The sequence below is a fragment of the Danio aesculapii genome, chromosome 1 (assembly GCF_903798145.1).
Source record: "Danio aesculapii chromosome 1, fDanAes4.1, whole genome shotgun sequence".
In the NCBI taxonomy this organism is placed as follows: domain Eukaryota; kingdom Metazoa; phylum Chordata; class Actinopteri; order Cypriniformes; family Danionidae; genus Danio; species Danio aesculapii.
In genome coordinates this window covers 5,653,690-5,672,734 of record NC_079435.1, presented here as the reverse complement: position 1 = coordinate 5,672,734, position 19,045 = coordinate 5,653,690, and the positions used below count along the sequence as shown (strand labels likewise).

Here is a 19,045-nt window from a genome sequence, read left to right as displayed (position 1 = left end):
CTGGTATTCCAAACTAGTGTAGAGCGCCATCTGCTGCTCTAAACTAGCCTAGAGCGCCGCCATCTGTGGTTCTAAACTAGCTTAGAGCACTGTCTAAACTAGCCTAGAGCACCTTCTGCTGTTCAAAAATAGACCAGAGTGCCATCTGGTGTTCAAAACGGGCCAGGAGAATCATCTGCCGTTCTAAACTAGCCTAGAGCGCCGTGTGCAGTTCCAAACTAGCCCAGAATGCCATCTGCTGTTCAGAACTTGCCTAGAGCGCCATTTGCTGTTAAAAATTAGCCTAGAGCGCCATCTGCTGTTAAAAACTAGTCCAGAGCGCCATCTGCTGTTAAAAACTAGTCCAGAGCGCCATCTGCTGTTAAAAACTAGTCTAGAGCGCCATCTGCTGTTAAAAACTAGTCCAGAGCGCCATCTGCTGTTAAAAACTAGTCCAGAGCGCCATCTGCTGTTAAAACTAGTCCAGAGCGCCATCTGCTGTTAAAAACTAGTCCAGAGCGCCATCTGCTGTTAAAAACTAGTCTAGAGCGCCATCTGCTGTTAAAAACTAGTCTAGAGCGTCATCTGCTGTTAAAAACTAGTCTAGAGCGCCATCTGGTGTTCAAATCTAGCCAAGAGCGCCTTCTGCTGTTCTGAATTAGCCTAGAGCGATGTCTGCTGTAGTAAACTAGCCTAGAGCACCATCTTGTTCAAAACTACCCCAGAGCACCATCAGCTGTTCAAAACTAGCCTACAGCACCACCTACTGTTAAAAACTAAGCTCAATACAGATTCATAGAAGAAAATGGTGCATTTTACAAATTCAGATTTGAACGTTCGCGACTGCTCTAATATTTACAGATATTTAAATGTAGGATTTGTACATGTGTATATATATATATATATAAATAATTTCTTGAATGCGATTAATCGTTGCCCAGCACTTGTTTTTTGTTTTGTTTTTGTTCAATTTAATTTGAAAAGCAGATTTTTTTAACAATGTGTTCACAAGTGTCAATGAAACTGACCTTAAACCATGACAATGGACTGTATAATTTGTATGTAATGTATTTAATGAAAGACGCTAAAAACTATAATGGTACTCAATAAAAGAACAGACTTGAGTTTTATTTCAAAAAACACTTTTTAATCGCAACTTCCAGCTTAAATGACAAGAAAAACACCTCGTTCCTGTGCATGTGGTAGTGTTTGTTAAATTCGGCTACATGTTGTTGTTTTTCTTCATTCGTATTGCTTCTGAACGTCTGTCAGAGTGACAGAAGAAGACATGAAATAATCAACACCAATAGTGTGCAGCTTCTACAGACTACTAGTATCTAAAACAGCACTACTGATTGAGGAGAACTGTACTAATACAGTCAATGCAAATACATTCGTTAATATATACATATATATTTAGATACTGAACATTAAACACCATTGGAAGGCAGAACGCTCCGCAAAGAGGAGGACTACAGTGAAGCTATAGTGTTTCAAGACAAAAATAAACAAGCGCATATCATTAAATAAAAGCAAACCAATACTCTTCGGCCCCGTACATTCATAGTAATGGAAAAGAAATGCTGATGGGGGCTCTGGAAGCTTCAGTGAGAGAAATAAATAACTGTGTTTAAAGAGACAGTGCACCACAAATGAAGATCTTGTCATTTACTCGCCCACATGTTGTTCCCAGACTGTTTTTGTTTTGTTCTTCCAGTATAAAATAACTACAGTGAGCACAAATGCAGTAACGGCGAACAGCCACAGACAAAAGATGGTTCTAAAGAGTCTGTATGTCTCATGCAGTATATCATAAATCATCTGATGCTACATTTATTATAGTTTATTGTTTATAATAGACATACTCTTAAGTGTATCTGTTAGGGTGAATCCTACAAATTCAATTCTCATTTAATTTATCCCAGAAAGACACTCATAAATGTTTGTAAAGAATGCTGAAAACCGGTAACTATTGACTTCCATTGTAGGAAAAGCAAATACTATGGAAGTCAATGGTTACCGGTTTTCAGCATTCTTTAAAATATCTTCTGTGTTTAACAGTGGAAAGAAAATCATAAATGTTTGTGAAGGAAGCTGAAAACTGGTAACCATTGACTTCCTTCGTATTTGCTTTTTCTACCATGTTATTTAATGGTTACCGGTTTTGATCATTCTTTAAAATATCTTCTGTGTTTAACAGTGGAAAGGACATCATAAAGAATGCTGAAAATCGGTAACCATTGACTTCCATAGTATTTGCTTTTCCTACAGTGTTATTCAATGGTTACCAGTTTTGATCATTCTTCAAAATATCTTCATTTGTGATCAATAGTAGAAAAAAACTCGTAAATGTTTGTAAAGAATGCTGAAAACTGGTAACCATTGACTTCCATAGTATTTGCTTTTCCGACAATGTTATTTAATGGTTACCGGTTTTGATCATTCTTCAAAATATCTTCTGTGTTCAACAGTGGAAAGAAAATCATAAATGTTTGTGAAGAAAGCTGAAAACCGGTAACCATTGACTTCCATAGTATTTGTTTCAAACATCTAATTCAAAAGAAAAAGGTTTAGTTTTTGGGGTAATTAGTGATTTCTTTTGTCAAAATTTCAGCAAATTTACACCCAATATTTAAATTCTCATTCTCCAGACAGATTCTCAACCACAGAGATGCATTATAACACAACATTTCTACTTATTTATAATAAGAAATGCAATACTGTGGGTATATTCTGTATTTTAGAGTCAAAACAAATACCACAATTATGAATAATATTTAATGAAATACTCATTTGAATTGAATTCTTACTAAATATGAATATAATAGATCATTTGAATAGAATAAATTTGCTGATATGAATATATTAACTGCATTAATGTCTTTTGTTTTACAATAAACAAAAATAATCCTTATTTATCACAAAATAATGCATAATTATTATTTAAATTGCACTGAGCAGTTGTTTAATTTAAAATTCGTTTAATTTACTCCAATATATTTTATCTTTATTTATTTACTTCTCTTTTTTATTTTTGCAGATCTTGCAGGACTCACCCTAAATAAAAATAAATAAATAAATAAAAATCAGGATTATAGTGCATGAGTAGTATTTTTACAATAGCGTTGTGAAAATGCTGTCATTTTCTCTCCTTTAATGACCTCATTTCACTCGCATTATAGAAAAAGAGCACCATGAAGATCTCAGTGAAGGAGTCTGACATGACACGAGGGCGAGTAAATAAAGACAGATTTTATGTTTTAAAGCGACAGTTCACCCAAAACTGAAAATACTGTCTCATTTACTCATCCTTTACCTGTTTTAAACCCCAATGAGTCTCTTTCCTTTATCAAACATAAAAGAATAGATTTTGAATAATGCTGAAAACCGGTAACCATTGACTTCCATTGTAGGAAAAACAAATACTATGGAAGTGAATGGTTACTGGTTTTTATCATTCTTCAAAATATCTTTATTTGTGTTTAACAGTAGAAAAAACCTCATAAATGTTTGTAAAGAAAGATGAAAACCGGTAACTATTGACTTCCATTGTAGGAAAAGCAAATACTATGGAAGTCAATGGTTACTGGTTTTCATCATTCTTCAAAATATCTTCATTTGTGTTCAACAGTAGAAAAAAAACTCATAAATGTTTGTAAAGAATGCTGAAAACCGGTAACTATTGACTTCCATTGTATTTGTTTATGCAATGGAAGTCAATGGTTACTGGTTTTCGTCATTCTTCAAAGTGACTTCATTTGTGTTCAAGAGAAAAAAATTATAAATGCTTTTAACCATGCGAGAAAGTGAGTAAATTTACATTTTAGGGGGTTTGTAACCACTTGAGAAAGAGTAAAGCATGAGTAAATGTTCAATTTTGGGTGAACTATCCCTTTAAGTGCACCATGCCTCAAATATTGTTAAAGAGACAGTTCCCCTAAAACTGAAAATGATGTATCATTTACTCACCCATTATTTGCTTTAAACCCTAATGAGTCTCTTTCCTCTGTCAAACACCAAAGAATATATTTTGAATAATGCTAAAAACTGGTAACCATTGATTCCATAGTATTTATTTTTGCTAAAATGGAAGTCAATGGTTACCGTTTTTCATCATTCTTCTAAATATCTTTATTTGTGTTCAACAGAAGAAAGAAACTCATTAAGGTTTGTAACTTCATGAGAAAAAGTAAACAGTGAGTAAATGTTCTTTCCTCTGTCAAACACCAAAAAATATATTTTGAATAACGATAAATAAAACTGGTAACCATTGACTTCCATTGTGGTTGTTTTTCTAATGGGTCACCAGTTTTAAAATTTCTTTAAAATATCTTCATTTTGGATTCACCAGTACAATGAAAGTCATAAATGTTTGTAAAGAATGCTGAAAACCGGTAACCATTGACTTCCATTGTAGGAAAAGCGAATACTATGGAAGTCAATGGTTACTGGTTTTCAGCATTCTTCAAAATATCTTAATTTGTGTTTAGCAGTAGAAAGAAACTCAAATGTTTGTAATGAATACTGAAAATGGGAAACAATTGACTTCAATAATATTTGTTTTTCCTACAATGGAAGTCAATGGCTACCGGTTTTCATCAGTCTTCAAAATATCTTCATTTGTGTTCAACAGTAGAAAGAAACTCGTAAATGTTTTTAAAGAATGCTAAAAACCGGTAATCAGTTCAATACTATTTGTTTTTCTTACAATGGAAGTCAATGGTTACCGTTTTTTATCATTCTTTAAAATATCTCCATTTGTGTTCAACAGTAGAAAGAAACTCATAAATGTTTGTAATGAATACTAAAAACCAGTAACCATTGACTTCCACTGTAGGAAAAGCGAATACTATGGAAGTCAATGGTTACTGGTTTTCAGCATTCTTCAAAATATCTCCATTTGTGTTCAACATTAGAAATAAACTCAAATGTGTGTAATGAATACTAAAAACCGGTAACCATTGACTTCCATGGTATTTGCTTTTCCTACAATAGAAGTCAATGGTTACCGGTTTTCATCGGTCTTTAAAATATCTTCATTTGTGTTCAACAGTAGAAAAAAACTCATAAATGTTTTTAAAGAATGCTAAAAACCGGTAATCACTGACTTCAATACTATTTGTTTTTCTTACAATGGAAGTCAATGGTTACCGGTTTTCATCATTCTTCAAAATATCTTCATTTGTGTTCAACAGTAGAAAGAAACTCATAAATGTTTGTAACCACTTGTGAAAGAGTGAGTAAATGTTCATTTCTAGGTGAACTGCCCCTTTAAGTGCACCATCCCTCAACTAGTGTTTGAGACTGCGACGTGAGAATGGCACGAAACCCGTAAACAACTTAAGGTAGAACAGCACATGCTGCGGGTGAGTGTTTACGTGCTGTAGTGTTGATCATCGCTCCTTTAAGACTAGCGTTTGATTGAGGCTTCAAGTAAATCTACGGAGTCTCTCAGGCTGTAATCCCATGATGCTTTGCTGCTGCATCAGTGTCGGATGCGGTGCAGGTATCGCTCTGGATCCTTCTCCTGAACCGCGTTCCAGCTCCACCTGGGGCCGGGGCCCTGAGTCTCTTCCTCCGTGGATAGGAAGTCGCCCTGGTCATGTGATGAGCCTTCAAAAGAGCTCTGGCCTCCAGCTGCAGACGATTCTTCCTCATCCTCATTGGCTTCTTCACCTTCTGCAGGCGTGACTTCAGTCGTTGGGTTCAGTGAGCCCTCGTTTATTCTGAAGAGATGATTAGAGGAAAGAGTGTGTATATATTAGATGGTGTTTTCATGCATGTGTTCACAGGTGTGTGTGTGGATTTTCTGGTCTGCTCAGTGTTTTTAGAGTGCTGAGTGTGTGTCTGATCTCATGACCTACATTAGTTCAGATTAGCAGTTTCCATTCACACACACACAGCGGTAGTGGAAGAGTGTTAAGCTGGCACAATGATGACTGAGTAAATCTACACTGTGAAAAATATGCATAAATTAGCAGTTTTACATGTTTTGAGCTTCATGTTTTTATTTTTCTGCATTTATTTCTGCTGCTGAGTTGCATTATGGGATCTTGATCTTTCTTCCAACAACTTTTAACCTTGAAAAGTTGGAACAAGTGACTTTCATTAACATTTTTAATAGTTTAAAGCAGGGCTATTCAATTGGCGGCCCACATGTGGCCCAGAATCAACCTCCGAGCGGCCCAGCCTGTGGTTCCGCCCATAGATAATAAATAAATTATTATTATTGAATATAATTTTACATATTATATTAATACAAATATAAAGTATTTATTATGTCTGTGGTCTTGCCAAAAACGCTAATTCCTACGTAAATCACGTAGCCTGCAACACGCATACAATGCAGAGTGTGCCAGATTGGAAAAGGTGTGCCTGAGCACGGTTCACTGAGCCTGAAACTGAATCAGAATCAGAAAGAGCTTTATTGCCAGGTATGTTCACACATACGAGCAATTTGTTTTGGTGACAGAGCTTCTACAGTGCAACAGGATTACAGAGACAGGACAAAAAACAGATAATAAATATATTTAAAAAATAGAAGTAAGTAGTGAATGCAAATATACAAATTGACAAGTGTGTGTACATGTTTATTACTATATACAATGTTATATGTGCAGCTGTTATGTGCAAATTGGCATGTAGAGTGTGTTGTTAAATAAGTGTATATGTGTATAAAAGTGTATGGCATGTAGTGATGTTGGTTCTACAGTTATTATCATCAAGTGTTCATGAGATGGATTGCCTGAGGGAAGAAACTGTTTCTGTGTCGGGCTGTTCTGGTGCGCAGTGCTCTGTAGCGTCGACCAGAAGGTAAAAGTTCAAAGAGGCAGTGTGCTGGGTGTGAGGGGTCCAGAGTGATTTTGGCAGCCCTTCTGCTCGCTCTGGATAAGTACAGTTCTTGGGGAGTAGGAAGGGTTGTACCAGTGATTCCCTCAGCAGTCCGAACTATTCGACGTAGTCTTTGGAGGTCGTATTTAGTAGCTGAGCTAAACCAGACAGTTATTGATGTGCAGATGACTGATTCAATGATGGAGGTGTAGAACGTGTAGAGACGTGACTTTTAAGGGCCTGTTTCATATGAATTTATTAATAATTCTTACTGTTTAATGAACGTGAACTGTCGTCGATTATTAAAGATGCAAACCCCTCACTGCACCACAGCTGCACCTTTAGCAAACCTCCTAATCCCGGCAGTATGAGGATTTTATGAATGTTTTTGAGCGTCCAAAGTGGCTGATCTGTTCTGCGAAATATTTGACTGCGTGTCACTGCATCTCAAACAACTAAAACGATATAAGAAATCTAGACTGTGCTGAGTGAGAGCGCTTATTAAACTGAACAGCGCATCATCGATGACGTAAGAGTCCTCAGGCCCGAATGCAATGTGAGTGCGGGCCATCGGGGGAGACGGAAGGGGGGACAAGCGTGCTTCAGCCTGGTTCAAGGCAACTGTACATAGTGTGAGTACGCCCTCAGATTCTGTTAATTCAGCTCTTTTTGTAAGCACCTTTTGCTCTGCAAACTGACCAAAGTTGAAAGAAACAACGAATAAACCTTATGTTTTTCAATAAATTTGTTTGTGTTGGTTTTAAAATGTCATTACGAGCTGCTTTGCCGCTAAAATGACTGGCCCAGCTAACCTTGGTTTGACAATCTGGCCTAACTGAATTTGTAATTGAATTGCCCTGGTTTAAAGTGATATAATGTCTGTTTTGGTGTTGTACATTACGCTACAAAACCTTATACCTCTATATATGGTTTCTTATACATTATATCATTATTTTAAATGACAAAAATGTCAATAAAAGTCACTTTGTTGAACTGTAGAGTTGAATTTTCAACATTAAAAGTCAACAGAGCAGAGATCAACATCCCATAATGCAAATCATAACCGTAAACAAACGCTTCAGAATCACAAAATACACAATCTGCTAATTACCAGATATTTTTTACAGTGTAAAACACATGAAACTCAAACTAAATCAGCTCAAAAGTCACATTTCAGCACCAAATCAATTATATTTGAATTAAAATTGTACTTAATTTTTATTATTATTGATATTTTTTGTGATTCCCGCTACTGAAAGTTTACGCTGTTGTCATTTTTACTCTCACAAGACTATATTTTGCACATGAAATGTATTTCTCTTTATTATAGCACGAACAATTGTATTGCAAAACAATGAAGACAGTAAACATAATCCATAAATGCCACATTCATAATTGACAAATATTAAAATGAGTCTTTTTTGTATTGCAGATAATGAGAAAAAGGGGTGGCATGGTGGCTTAGTGGTTAGCACTGTTGACTCACAGAAAGAAGGTCGCTGGTTCAAGCCTTGGCTGGGTCAGTTGGCATTTCTGTGTGGAGTTTGCATGTTCTCCTCCAGGTGCTCTGGTTTCCCCCACAAGTCCAAATAAACGTGATATAAGTGAATTTAATAAGCTAAAATTGTCCGTAGTGTGTGTGTGTATGGGTGTTTCCCAGTGATGGGTTGCAGCTGGAAGGGCATCTGCAGTGTAAAACATATGCTGGAATAGTTGGCGGTTCGTTCCACAGTGGCAACCCCCCAATGAATAAAAAGACTAAGCCAAAGGAAAATTATTGAAGGAATGAGAAAAATATTCAAGTAATTAAAGTAGTATTTTATTTTAATGTAATGCTTTAGATTTAAAATAGCTGTTAAAATGCAAATAATCTACTGTCATTTATTTATTTAAATAATTAATCTAGAATAAAAACATCATCAAAATCATTAGAACTTGTTTTTAAAAAAATATTACATCATTTACAAACTGCTTAATGTAAATTAAATCTGTTGTTTTTGTTTTGATGTTTGTTTTTTGTGGGGCGTCACTGGCTCGAGCCTCGGCTGGGTCAGTTGGCATTTCTGTGTGGAGTTTGCATGTTCTCCTCCGGGTGCTCCGGTTTCCCCCGCAAGTCCAAAGACGTGGTACTGGTGAATTAGGAAAGCTAAATTGACCGTAGTGTATGAGTGTGTATGGGTGTTTCCCAGTGATGGGTAAAACATATGCTGGATAAGTTGGCGGTTCATTGCGCTGTGGCGACCCCAGATTAATAAAGGGACTAAGCTGAAAACAATTCGAATGATTGAATGTTTGTTTTTGTCCTGAAGTAGGCTTCAGTTGCTTTGGGACTTTTGGATATGTTGTGACTTGGACATGTTGTAAACCGGTTTTGCAAGATTAACCTAAAAAAAAAAATGCTGCCATTCACAGTTTCGGTTAAAAAACGTAGTTGCATTTCAGTATGTGGCAAACAAAACTAAATTCATGTTCGTGAAGGAATTGCACTTCTGTGTTTTAAAACTAAAGTGATGTTAGTGACATTTTGAGAGAGAAAAAGTGTCAAAAAGTTATCGTTTTAGTTTGAGTTTATACATTAAAATGAATTAGCAAAAGTTTAATGGTAACAAGGAGCACTATATAAATACAGCACCGATATATTAATGCTTTAATAATGCTCACATTGTATTTTAAGGTGCAATTCTAACTATTAGTAAACCAATAACTAAGACTTTTAGCTCAATTATATGTGTTGCTTATAAAAGTTATTCTCTTCCACAGAACAAAAAACTAAATATTATGGAAGTCAATGGTTACAGGTTTCAAACATTTTTCAAACTATCTACGTTTGTGTTCAACAGAAGAAACAAAGAAAAGGTTTGAAATGAGTAATGGATGAAAAAATGATGACAGAATGTTTTACTTTTGGGTGAAGCATCACTTTAATACGCTGGTAATAAGCTAGTAGTTAATAATGGGAATAAGTAATTCCATAACTGCTTTAATTATGCTCTCATTAGTCACTATATTAATTTAAGATACAATTTTCACTATTATTAAACCATTAACTAAGGCTTTTAGCTCAATTAAATGTGTTGCTTATAATAATTATTAAGGTAGTAGTCGGGTTTAGGTATTGGCTAGGATTGGATATGTAGAATAAGATAATACTTTATAAGTAGTAATAAATAGCCAATATCATCTTATAGTTCACTCAAAAATGTACATTTACCCACTATTTACTCTCCCTCAAGTGGTTTCAAACCATTATGAGGTTCTTTCTTCTGTTAAACACAAAAGAAGATATTTTGAAGAAAGCCAAAAACCGGTAACCATTGACTTCCACTGTAGAACAAACAAATACTATGAAAGTGAATGGTTACAGGTTTCCAACATTTTTCAAAATATCTTCTCTTGTGTTCAACAGAAGAAAGAACCTCATAATGGTTTGAAATGAGTAAATAATGACTTATTTTCAAGTGAACTATCCCTTTAATAGCCTGTTAATAAGCCAGTTCTTAATAGTGTAAATTGGCTCTTAAAGGTCCCGTGAAATTAAAGGCTTTTTTAAGATATTAGTATCAGTGTGTTTGTTTTAAGATATCTATAAGCTAATGTGCAACAGTGACAAAGTACGCATTTAGAAGATATAAACCTGATATAAACATTTAAAGCTTGTAGTTTGTCACCTCCGCCTAAAAGGATCAATGATTATTTTTTCACATCACCTCATACTTCAGTTTCTCATCAAATCTTCTGACCAATCAAATGCTCTCTAGAGTCTGACATGCCCCGCCCTCTTCAAGACTCTTCTCATTTGCTTTTCATTTAATGCAATTGAGCTCAGCTACTCTCACTGGCAGAGTTGTGTTGAGACAAAATGCTATTGGTTGTTTTGTTTTAAGGAGGAGGGGCTACTCTAAGCCCCACCTTCTTTTCGTGTTCCAGTTGAGGTTATGTCAAACACTTATGTCATGCGAGATTGGGATAAGCTGCTAAAATGAGTCTCACCTGAGATGACCGAAGGCTCTGACCCATCTCTGACCGCTCGTGTCTTTATGCTGCTCCACCCTGAGTCCGCTTCTGTTCCTGGCTCGCACTCGGAGCCCCACCAGCGCCTGTGCCAGCCCCGTCTCCACCTCTGCCGCCCCGCTATCCTCATCCTGCTCTGCGTCCGCTCCTCCATCCTCTCCACCCGCCGCCCTCCGCCGGCCCCAAACCATCCGTGCCCTCTGCTCCGCATCTGGGTCTCCTGCTGCCTGGAAGAGCCGCCGCAGCTGTCGCAGGTTCACGCCCTGGAAGATGTTCGCGGTGCCAGACTTGCGGTTTCGGCGCTCTGAGGGCCGGGAGAACGTGGGCTGAGACGGGCCTGCGAGAACTGGGGCCACGTCCTCCATCTGTGGAGCAAAGAGCGGAAGGTTTTATAGGGCATGTGGATTATTTTAATACGCAAAATGTATTATTATTATAGAAAGACGTTATATCCATAATTTAAAGGGTAGTTATTATGGAAACATCACTTTTATAAAGGCTTTAAACAAGATTGTGTGGCAGCAGTGTGTGAATATAACCAGCTTCTATGCCTGTGTGTCACTATACTGACACACAGGCATTTGTAGCTCTGCCCTCTTTTGAAAACAGCACAATCTCATTTGAATTTAAAGCAACAGTCAGCAAAACAGCACAATTTGGATCAAATCCTAAAAGCTGCAGTTTCATAGAGTTATAAAACATCATTAGTGTGGTATTTTCAGCTGAAATCGTATGTATACACACTAGGGACATCACAGACTTATTCTACACCCTGTAAAACGCGACATATTGGTCTCCTTTAAGGCTAGTAAGGATTTAAAGAAAGACGCTACTGGCAAAATCTGGTCATTTCTGAGACTGGGGTACTCTCAGGGTAACATCTCATTTGCATAGCACATATATTTCTTAATTGTACTGTGATTTATCAACTCTGTAAGTGCTTTAACTCCCTATTTAATTGTGATGTCTTGCATTGTTACGTCAACGGAAAAAGAGTCTTAAAAAAAGCACTGCAGGTTCAGACATTAGCCTACTGACCTCTATACTCAAAGGCTATTAGTTGTCCTTAAGTCACCAACAGCCATTATTACTACAGTAGCATGAGCAGTGCAAAACAAGGCTATGCCACTTCTAAGAGCCCCCAAAACCCTGCTCATTAGTAAAACATCTATTATAATTTATTTATTGATATTTAAATTAAACTTTTTTTTTATTTGACAGTTTTAGTCACACATTTAATTATGTCTATTCAAAGTGGGGGGAATGCTAATCTGGCTAGCCAACTTTAGACTCATTGTACACATTGGAAACTATTTAAAAAAGCAATAAGTAAATCAGTATGCAGAAATTAACATATAAATAGGCATTCTCATTAAAAAATTAAGAAATAAATCTTAAAAACTAGCGTTTATCACTTTATAGTCACGGGAAATGCAAGGTAACTGTGCCCACTGCATTGTGTGATGCTAAATAGGTAGCTTTAACGACTTATTGTATTTACAGAAAATGTTAAAAGTATGAGTATGCTATTAACATAAGTGCTTTACATAAGACGGTATTACTCAATGATAATCACGAATGACTGGTTAGCTTAGCTTGCTAACACTTGCTATTAACAGTAATGAACGTAATCGCGGTTTGTTGATGCTTAATGATGGCAGTACGTCAACTGACGTCAATGAAAAGATAAAATAAGTAACGTTACACCTAATTTAAAAATAACACAATGCGCATTTATACAAGTAAACATTGTATGCCATCACTGGTTTCGTTTATAAAATTCCAAAATAACGTAACTGATACAGAAATAACTTCAGGCAAATGGTTTGTTTATTTAGCTTCCGTAAATATGTTTTTACTTCCAAAAATTATCTTTTCATGACTGAATTTGTCACGAAACCTACAGAAGTTTGTAGCACAATGAGTCACGTGACAACGTGACAGTGACGCACGAACATCCGCAGTGACAGCTGCCTGCGCGAGGACACTGCAAAAAACAGCCATTTCAGACACATCTACTGAGATTAGAGCAAATAAAAGAAGATTTAAAGCATATAGTCAATGTAAATGCTCGGGTGTGAACGACTCGTTTACCGCATTTGAGTTCGGTTCCGCGTTGCTGCTCTCTAGGAAAAACAACAACGATACAATTATGCAAATGTCTACCCACCTTTTCTGTCTGAACTACTGTCTTTGTGTCATTTGCATGCTAGATCGTCGGAGTTGCTCTCGGTAAAGCGGTGTAATAGTGTAGTAAACAGGCTGGCTGCTGGTCTCCGTCTGGGTACAGCGAGCGAAATGGACAGAGAAGTTCAACCCTCTCTAGACTCGTCGCCTACTGTACCCGCTCTGACCAATCAGAAGACAGGAATGAATGATTGAGCCCGCCTCCAATTCTCTTTCAGCCAATCACATCAATGCTTCATCTGCGTCTTGTCGTGTGCATTGTACAGTATGTGTGTGCGTGTGTGTGGTGTGGTGTGAAACTGAGAAATGTGTAATCCTTCATTGACGTCATTGCTGCGCACACGTGCCAATATGTGAAACCGCCTCTAGAAAAAGAAACTGTCACTTTATACTTGATGTTATCACAAAATATCTTTAAAATGCATCTTATAAATGTGGTTCTAGAATTAAAATTATGTGTTAAAAATTTTAAAAGCCTTCAGGTAATATTTAAGGAGACACCTACATCTTTAAAAATGTGTTTTTCTATTTATGTATAATTTTAATATCTATCTATCTATCTATCTATCTATCTATCTATCTATCTATCTATCTATCTATCTATCTATCTATCTATCTATCTATCTATCTATCTATCTATCTATCTATCTATCTATCTATCTATCTATCTCCATAAACTCACCGGCCACTTTACACCTTAATAGGTTGGACCGCCTTTTGCTTTCATAAATGCCTTAATCCTTTGTGTCATAGATTCAACAAGGTACTGGAAATATTCCTCAGAGATTTTGCTCCATATTGACATGATAGCATCACACAGTTGCTGCAGATTTGTCGGCTGCACATCCATCATGCCAATCTCCTGTTCCACCACACCCCAAAGGTGCTCTATTGAGCTCTGGTGACTGTGGAGGCCATTTGAGTACAGTGAACTCATTGTCATGTTCAAGAAATCAGATGATTAGCACTTTATGACATGGCATATATCCTGCTGGAAGTAGCCATCAGAAGACTGGATTGTCTCAAGGTTGGATGTGTTGTGTTCAGAGATGCTCTTCTGCAGACCTTGGTTGTAACGAGTGCTTATTAGAGTTACTGTTTTAGAAATTTACATTAACAATCAGTTGGACAGTTGGACAGGTGTACCTAATAAAGTATTTGTATAAGTATGTGACATTTTATCTTATTATTTATATACTTATTTAGTGATTAATGGTGTTTTTCTAATACGTTCTTGTTTGGTGAATTTAACTAGTGTGTGGTTTTATAGTGTTTGTGTATGTGAATTTGTATATATATTGTTTATATTGTATTTACAGGGGTATTTTAATTCTGTTTGAACTAAAGTGAACCCAATAAGGCAAACATATTAAATGAAATTTAAAAATAAGTCAATAAAAGACAACATTTTGTTTCTGTTACAAAGTTCTGTTTTTTCATTTTTTTACTTAACACAAAGATTTTATTATTTTATATTTATAAGCTCTCTAAAACCTTCATTTTCTTTTTAGATTAGTCCCTTTAATAATCTGAGGTCGCCACAGTGGAATGAACCCAGCCAAGGTTCGAACCAGCGACCTTCTTGCTGTGAGGCGACAGCGCTACCTACTGCACCACTGCATCGCTGTGAGTGTATGTTTTATTTGTTATTTTATGTATGTATGTGATATTTTATCTTTTATTTATATACTTTTTAGTGTATAATTGTGTTTTCCCAATACTTTCTTTTTTTGATGAATTGAACTAGTGTGTGGTGTTTGTGTATGTTTATTTGTAAATATATTATATTTATATTGTATAAACAGGAGTATTACATTCTGTCTAAACTAAGATGAACCCATTATGGCACAAATATAAAATAAAAATAAATAAATAAAATAAAATCCAAAGTATGTCTGTTATAAAGTTTTTTTTTCTTGTTTACAGAACACAATGATTTTGTATTTATTTTATTGTATAAGCTCTCTAAAACATTAAATATATGGTGTTTAAAATTCTATAAACGTGGATTGCACATTAATTTAAAAATAGCATAGAAGTACACAATGTTTTATTAGTATTATTGCGTAAGCTTTCTGACACATTAAAGATAAAAAAAAGAATAAAATGCTAAAAAGTAAGTGTGGATTTTGGGTTTTTTCGCCAGCAGAGGGTAACTCATGCAGCTTTTCTGATTTCTCCTAAAAAATGTTTAATGTTGTTAACTGAGCGTCTTCATATACTATGGAAGCCCGTTCCCCGCCACTGAATCAAAAAAAATAATTGAAAAAAAAAAAAAAAAAAAAAAACACTTAAAAAAAAATACTTAAAAAAAAAATTTAAGTCAGAATTCAGAGTTATAAAGTCAGAATTCTGAGTTATAAAGTCAGAATTTCGAGTTACAAATGAGTTTCCTGTTATGCCGACTGGCCATAAATGGAGTTTTAAAGACGCATGCACATTAGCTCATAATCACAACATAAAGCCTATATCTAACTTTTTATTGTTTATCATGCTTTCAAAAAGGAAATATGTAGTTGAACTAGGCTGTCTATTTATTCGTATGGATTTGTTCTTTTTTTAATTATTACCATTTGGTCTAAATAGCAATTATAAAGCATTAAACAGAGCGCCTGACACTAGCTATAGGTTGTGTGGTTCCTCCAAATGTCTAAAATTAGGATTTCATTATTATTTATCTATTATATGTGTAACAATTATATGATTTATCGCAGCTGTTATTTGTTTCATGTTGCAAGAGTGCCCTCGTATGGTGTATACTTGGGAGCTGCAGACATATCGTACATGGACATTATAAAGGGCTAAATCTAAAAGGGTTGTATTAGTTTATATTTCAGTTCAGTAAAAGTGTCAACCAAATACGGTGTATTCCTGGCCTTTATTGGTAAACTGGGCTGCGAATCCATACCACATCAGAAGCAGAGAACCTAAAGAAAGAGTCTTTAACACTTCAGTTATGGCCAATCGCCATAACAGGAAACTCCTTTAAAACTCGCAATTCTGACTAAATAACTCGCAATTCTGACTTTATAACTCAGAATTCTGACTTTATAACTCGCAATTCTGACTGTATAACTCGCAATTCTGACTTTATAACTCAGAATTCTGACTTTATAACTCGCAATTCTGACTTAATAACTTGCAATTCTGACTGTATAACTCGCAATTCTGACTTTATAACTCAGAATTCTGACTGTATAACTCGCAATTCTGACTTTATAACTCAGAATTCTGACTTTATAACTCAGAATTCTGACTTTATAACTCAGAATTCTGACTGTATAACTCGCAATTCTGACTTTATAACTCAGAATTCTGACTTTATAACTCGCAATTCTGACTTTATAACTCGCAATTCTGACTTTATAACTCAGAATTCTGACTTTATAACTCAGAATTCTGACTTTATAACTCAGAATTCTGACTGTATAACTCGCAATTCTGACTTTATAACTCAGAATTCTGACTTTATAACTCAGAATTCTGACTTTATAACTCGCAATTCTGACTTTATAACTCAGAATTCTGACTTTATAACTCAGAATTCTGACTTTATAACTCGCAATTCTGACTTTATAACTCAGAATTCTGACTTTATAACTCAGAATTCTGACTTTATAACTCAGAATTCTGACTTTATAACTCAGAATTCTGACTTTATAACTCAGAATTCTGACTTTATAACTCAGAATTCTGACTTAATTTTTTTTTTTTATAATTTTTTTTTCAATTAATTAATTTATTTTTTTTTTATTGAGTGGCGGGAACGGGCTTCCATAATATACAGTTTATACTGACTGCAAACAAAAACAATTGTCTCTTTTGTATGGATACCCACACGCAAAAAAGTTAAATAAATGATGGATTAAATAGCGAAAAAAAACTACAAAACATCCAGATATAAAGTAATAAATAAATGGTTAATTTAAAAATGCGTTAAACATAAAAAATAATAAAATGGGATGATATTTAATATGAGAGATATTTAATCTAATTTAATCTAATGTTTCAAAGTGATTTGTTGCCGCTGGAAGGGCATCCTTTGCGTAAAACATATGCTGGATAAGTTGGCGGTTCATATTTATGGAGGACGAAACCTGCTAAAACAATAAAAAAAAAATTAATTCGCAAATATATAAATGAATGAGTACATAAATCCACAATTTCCATAAATCCTGCATATATTAAAATCCATAAATTCCTGCAGTAATAAATCTATAAATAAATAAATATGCAAACTTATTTATATGTGTGCGCATTCGTTTATTTGTTGTTTTTTGCAGGTGTCATCCTTTATTTTTCAGTAAATGATTCTAAATGATAGAAGAAAAGAAGAAAACAGAAATCAAGTAGGATAAGTGTAGTCATTGTGGTCAGTTAGAAACAATAGAGTATTTGTAAGTTACAAGAAGGGAAAAATAAAAAATAAAAGTTGCAAGAAGGATGGGAAAAAAGGTTGGAGCTCACCAAATAATAAACAATATAAGTATAAACAAAGACTATAGAATACACCTTGGGCCCGGTTCAGAAAGGAGGTTAAGTGAAAACTCAGAGTATTTTAACCCTGAAATGAGAGAAACTCTGGGCTTTCCGTTTCAAAATAGTTCTAGTTCTACTAGTTCTATCAAACCTCTTCAGCTGCTTCAGAACGCTGCAGCACGAGTGGTCTTTGATGAACCCAAAAGAGCACATGTCACTCCGCTACTCACCCGTTTGCACTGGCTGCCAGTTGCTGCCCGCATCAAATTCAAAGCTCTGATGTTTGCTTACAAAGTGACCTCTAGCTTGGCTCCTTCATATCTGCTCTCACTTCTGCAGATATATGTGCCCTCCAGAAACTTGCGTTCTGTGAATGAACGTCGCCTCGTTGTTCCATCCCAAAGAGGGAAGAAATCACTTTCCCGAACTCTCACATTCAATCTGCCCAGTTGGTGGAATGAACTCCCTAACTACATCAGAACAGCAGAGTCACTTGCTGTCTTCAAGAAACGACTAAAAACGCAACTGTTTAGTCTCCACTTTCCTTCCTAATCTACAACTGCCTCTCTGGATATACCACTGCCCTCTCTCTCTCTCTCTCTCTCTCTCTCTCTCTCTCAAAAAAAAAAACAAAAAAAAAAAAAAAAAAAAAAAAAAAAAATTTTTTTTACTAGTGCTTTGCTTCTTAGACTTTACACACCTGAAAACTTGTCTATAGCACTTGTTCACTGCTGCTCTTATAGTTGTGTAAATTGCTTCCTTGTCCTCATTTGTAAGTCGCTTTGGATAAAAGCGTCTGCTAAATGACTAAATGTAAATGTAAATGCAAAATGGCAGTTTTGTTAAACTCAAGAAAGCAGGGTAAGTCAAGCCTGTTTCTGAAAGAGAGGTAGCTTTAACTCAGAGTCAGTTACTGTGGTAACTTACTCTGTGAACCTAACCTGGTCAGGAGCAGGTTTTATTCTCTAAACTCGGACTTTCTGTTGGTCTCCTCCCCTTTTCTCGACGAAGCGGTATTTCTCGCCTTAGCCTTACGTTTTCACTCACCTATTTTAATGCTCATTTTGGATATGCCCTTAAAAACGAGTGATGGAAACGTCATGCTGCACTTAACTTTTGAAAATACGCATAAAAACCTACGCGCATAACTGAATAGGATAAACTTTTATTCAATAGAAAAGATGCGCATAAACTAGGATGTAAACACTTTTACTGAACAAATTACAGTATGTGCATTAAAAAAAAAAAGGTTTGTTATAAAAGATCATATGATGATGAAAATATGTGTGAATGGACAAACCAGCAGAGCACACTGTAACACATCTTAAATGTTGTTTTGGTCATTCATTCTAAAACGCCTTAACCGTTTCAGTATTAATGTTATTATTATTATTATTATTATTATTATTATTATTATTATTATTATTATTATTATTATTATTATTATTATTATTATTAATGCCCTCCAGAGCGTCTGGAGCTTGTCACGCTTCTGTAGCCGCCCACCCCCCAGCCTTCCTCAGCTCACCTGACACTTACAGTACCTAGATGTGAAAGT

General features: G+C 35.5%; 1 protein-coding gene across 1 annotated transcript; it reads right to left on the bottom strand.

The window, feature by feature from the left end:
- Positions 1 to 4,295: 4,295 nt before the first annotated feature.
- On the bottom strand, positions 4,296 to 13,147 carry avpi1 (arginine vasopressin induced 1). The gene is made up of 3 exons (XM_056456413.1): positions 12,992 to 13,147; positions 10,801 to 11,186; positions 4,296 to 5,705 (listed from the first exon to the last, which is right to left on the bottom strand). Exons 2-3 carry the CDS (start codon positions 11,184 to 11,186, stop codon positions 5,465 to 5,467), a joined length of 627 nt encoding a protein of 208 aa, XP_056312388.1. The 5' UTR covers positions 12,992 to 13,147; the 3' UTR covers positions 4,296 to 5,464.
- Between the last annotated feature and the right edge of the window lie 5,898 nt (positions 13,148 to 19,045).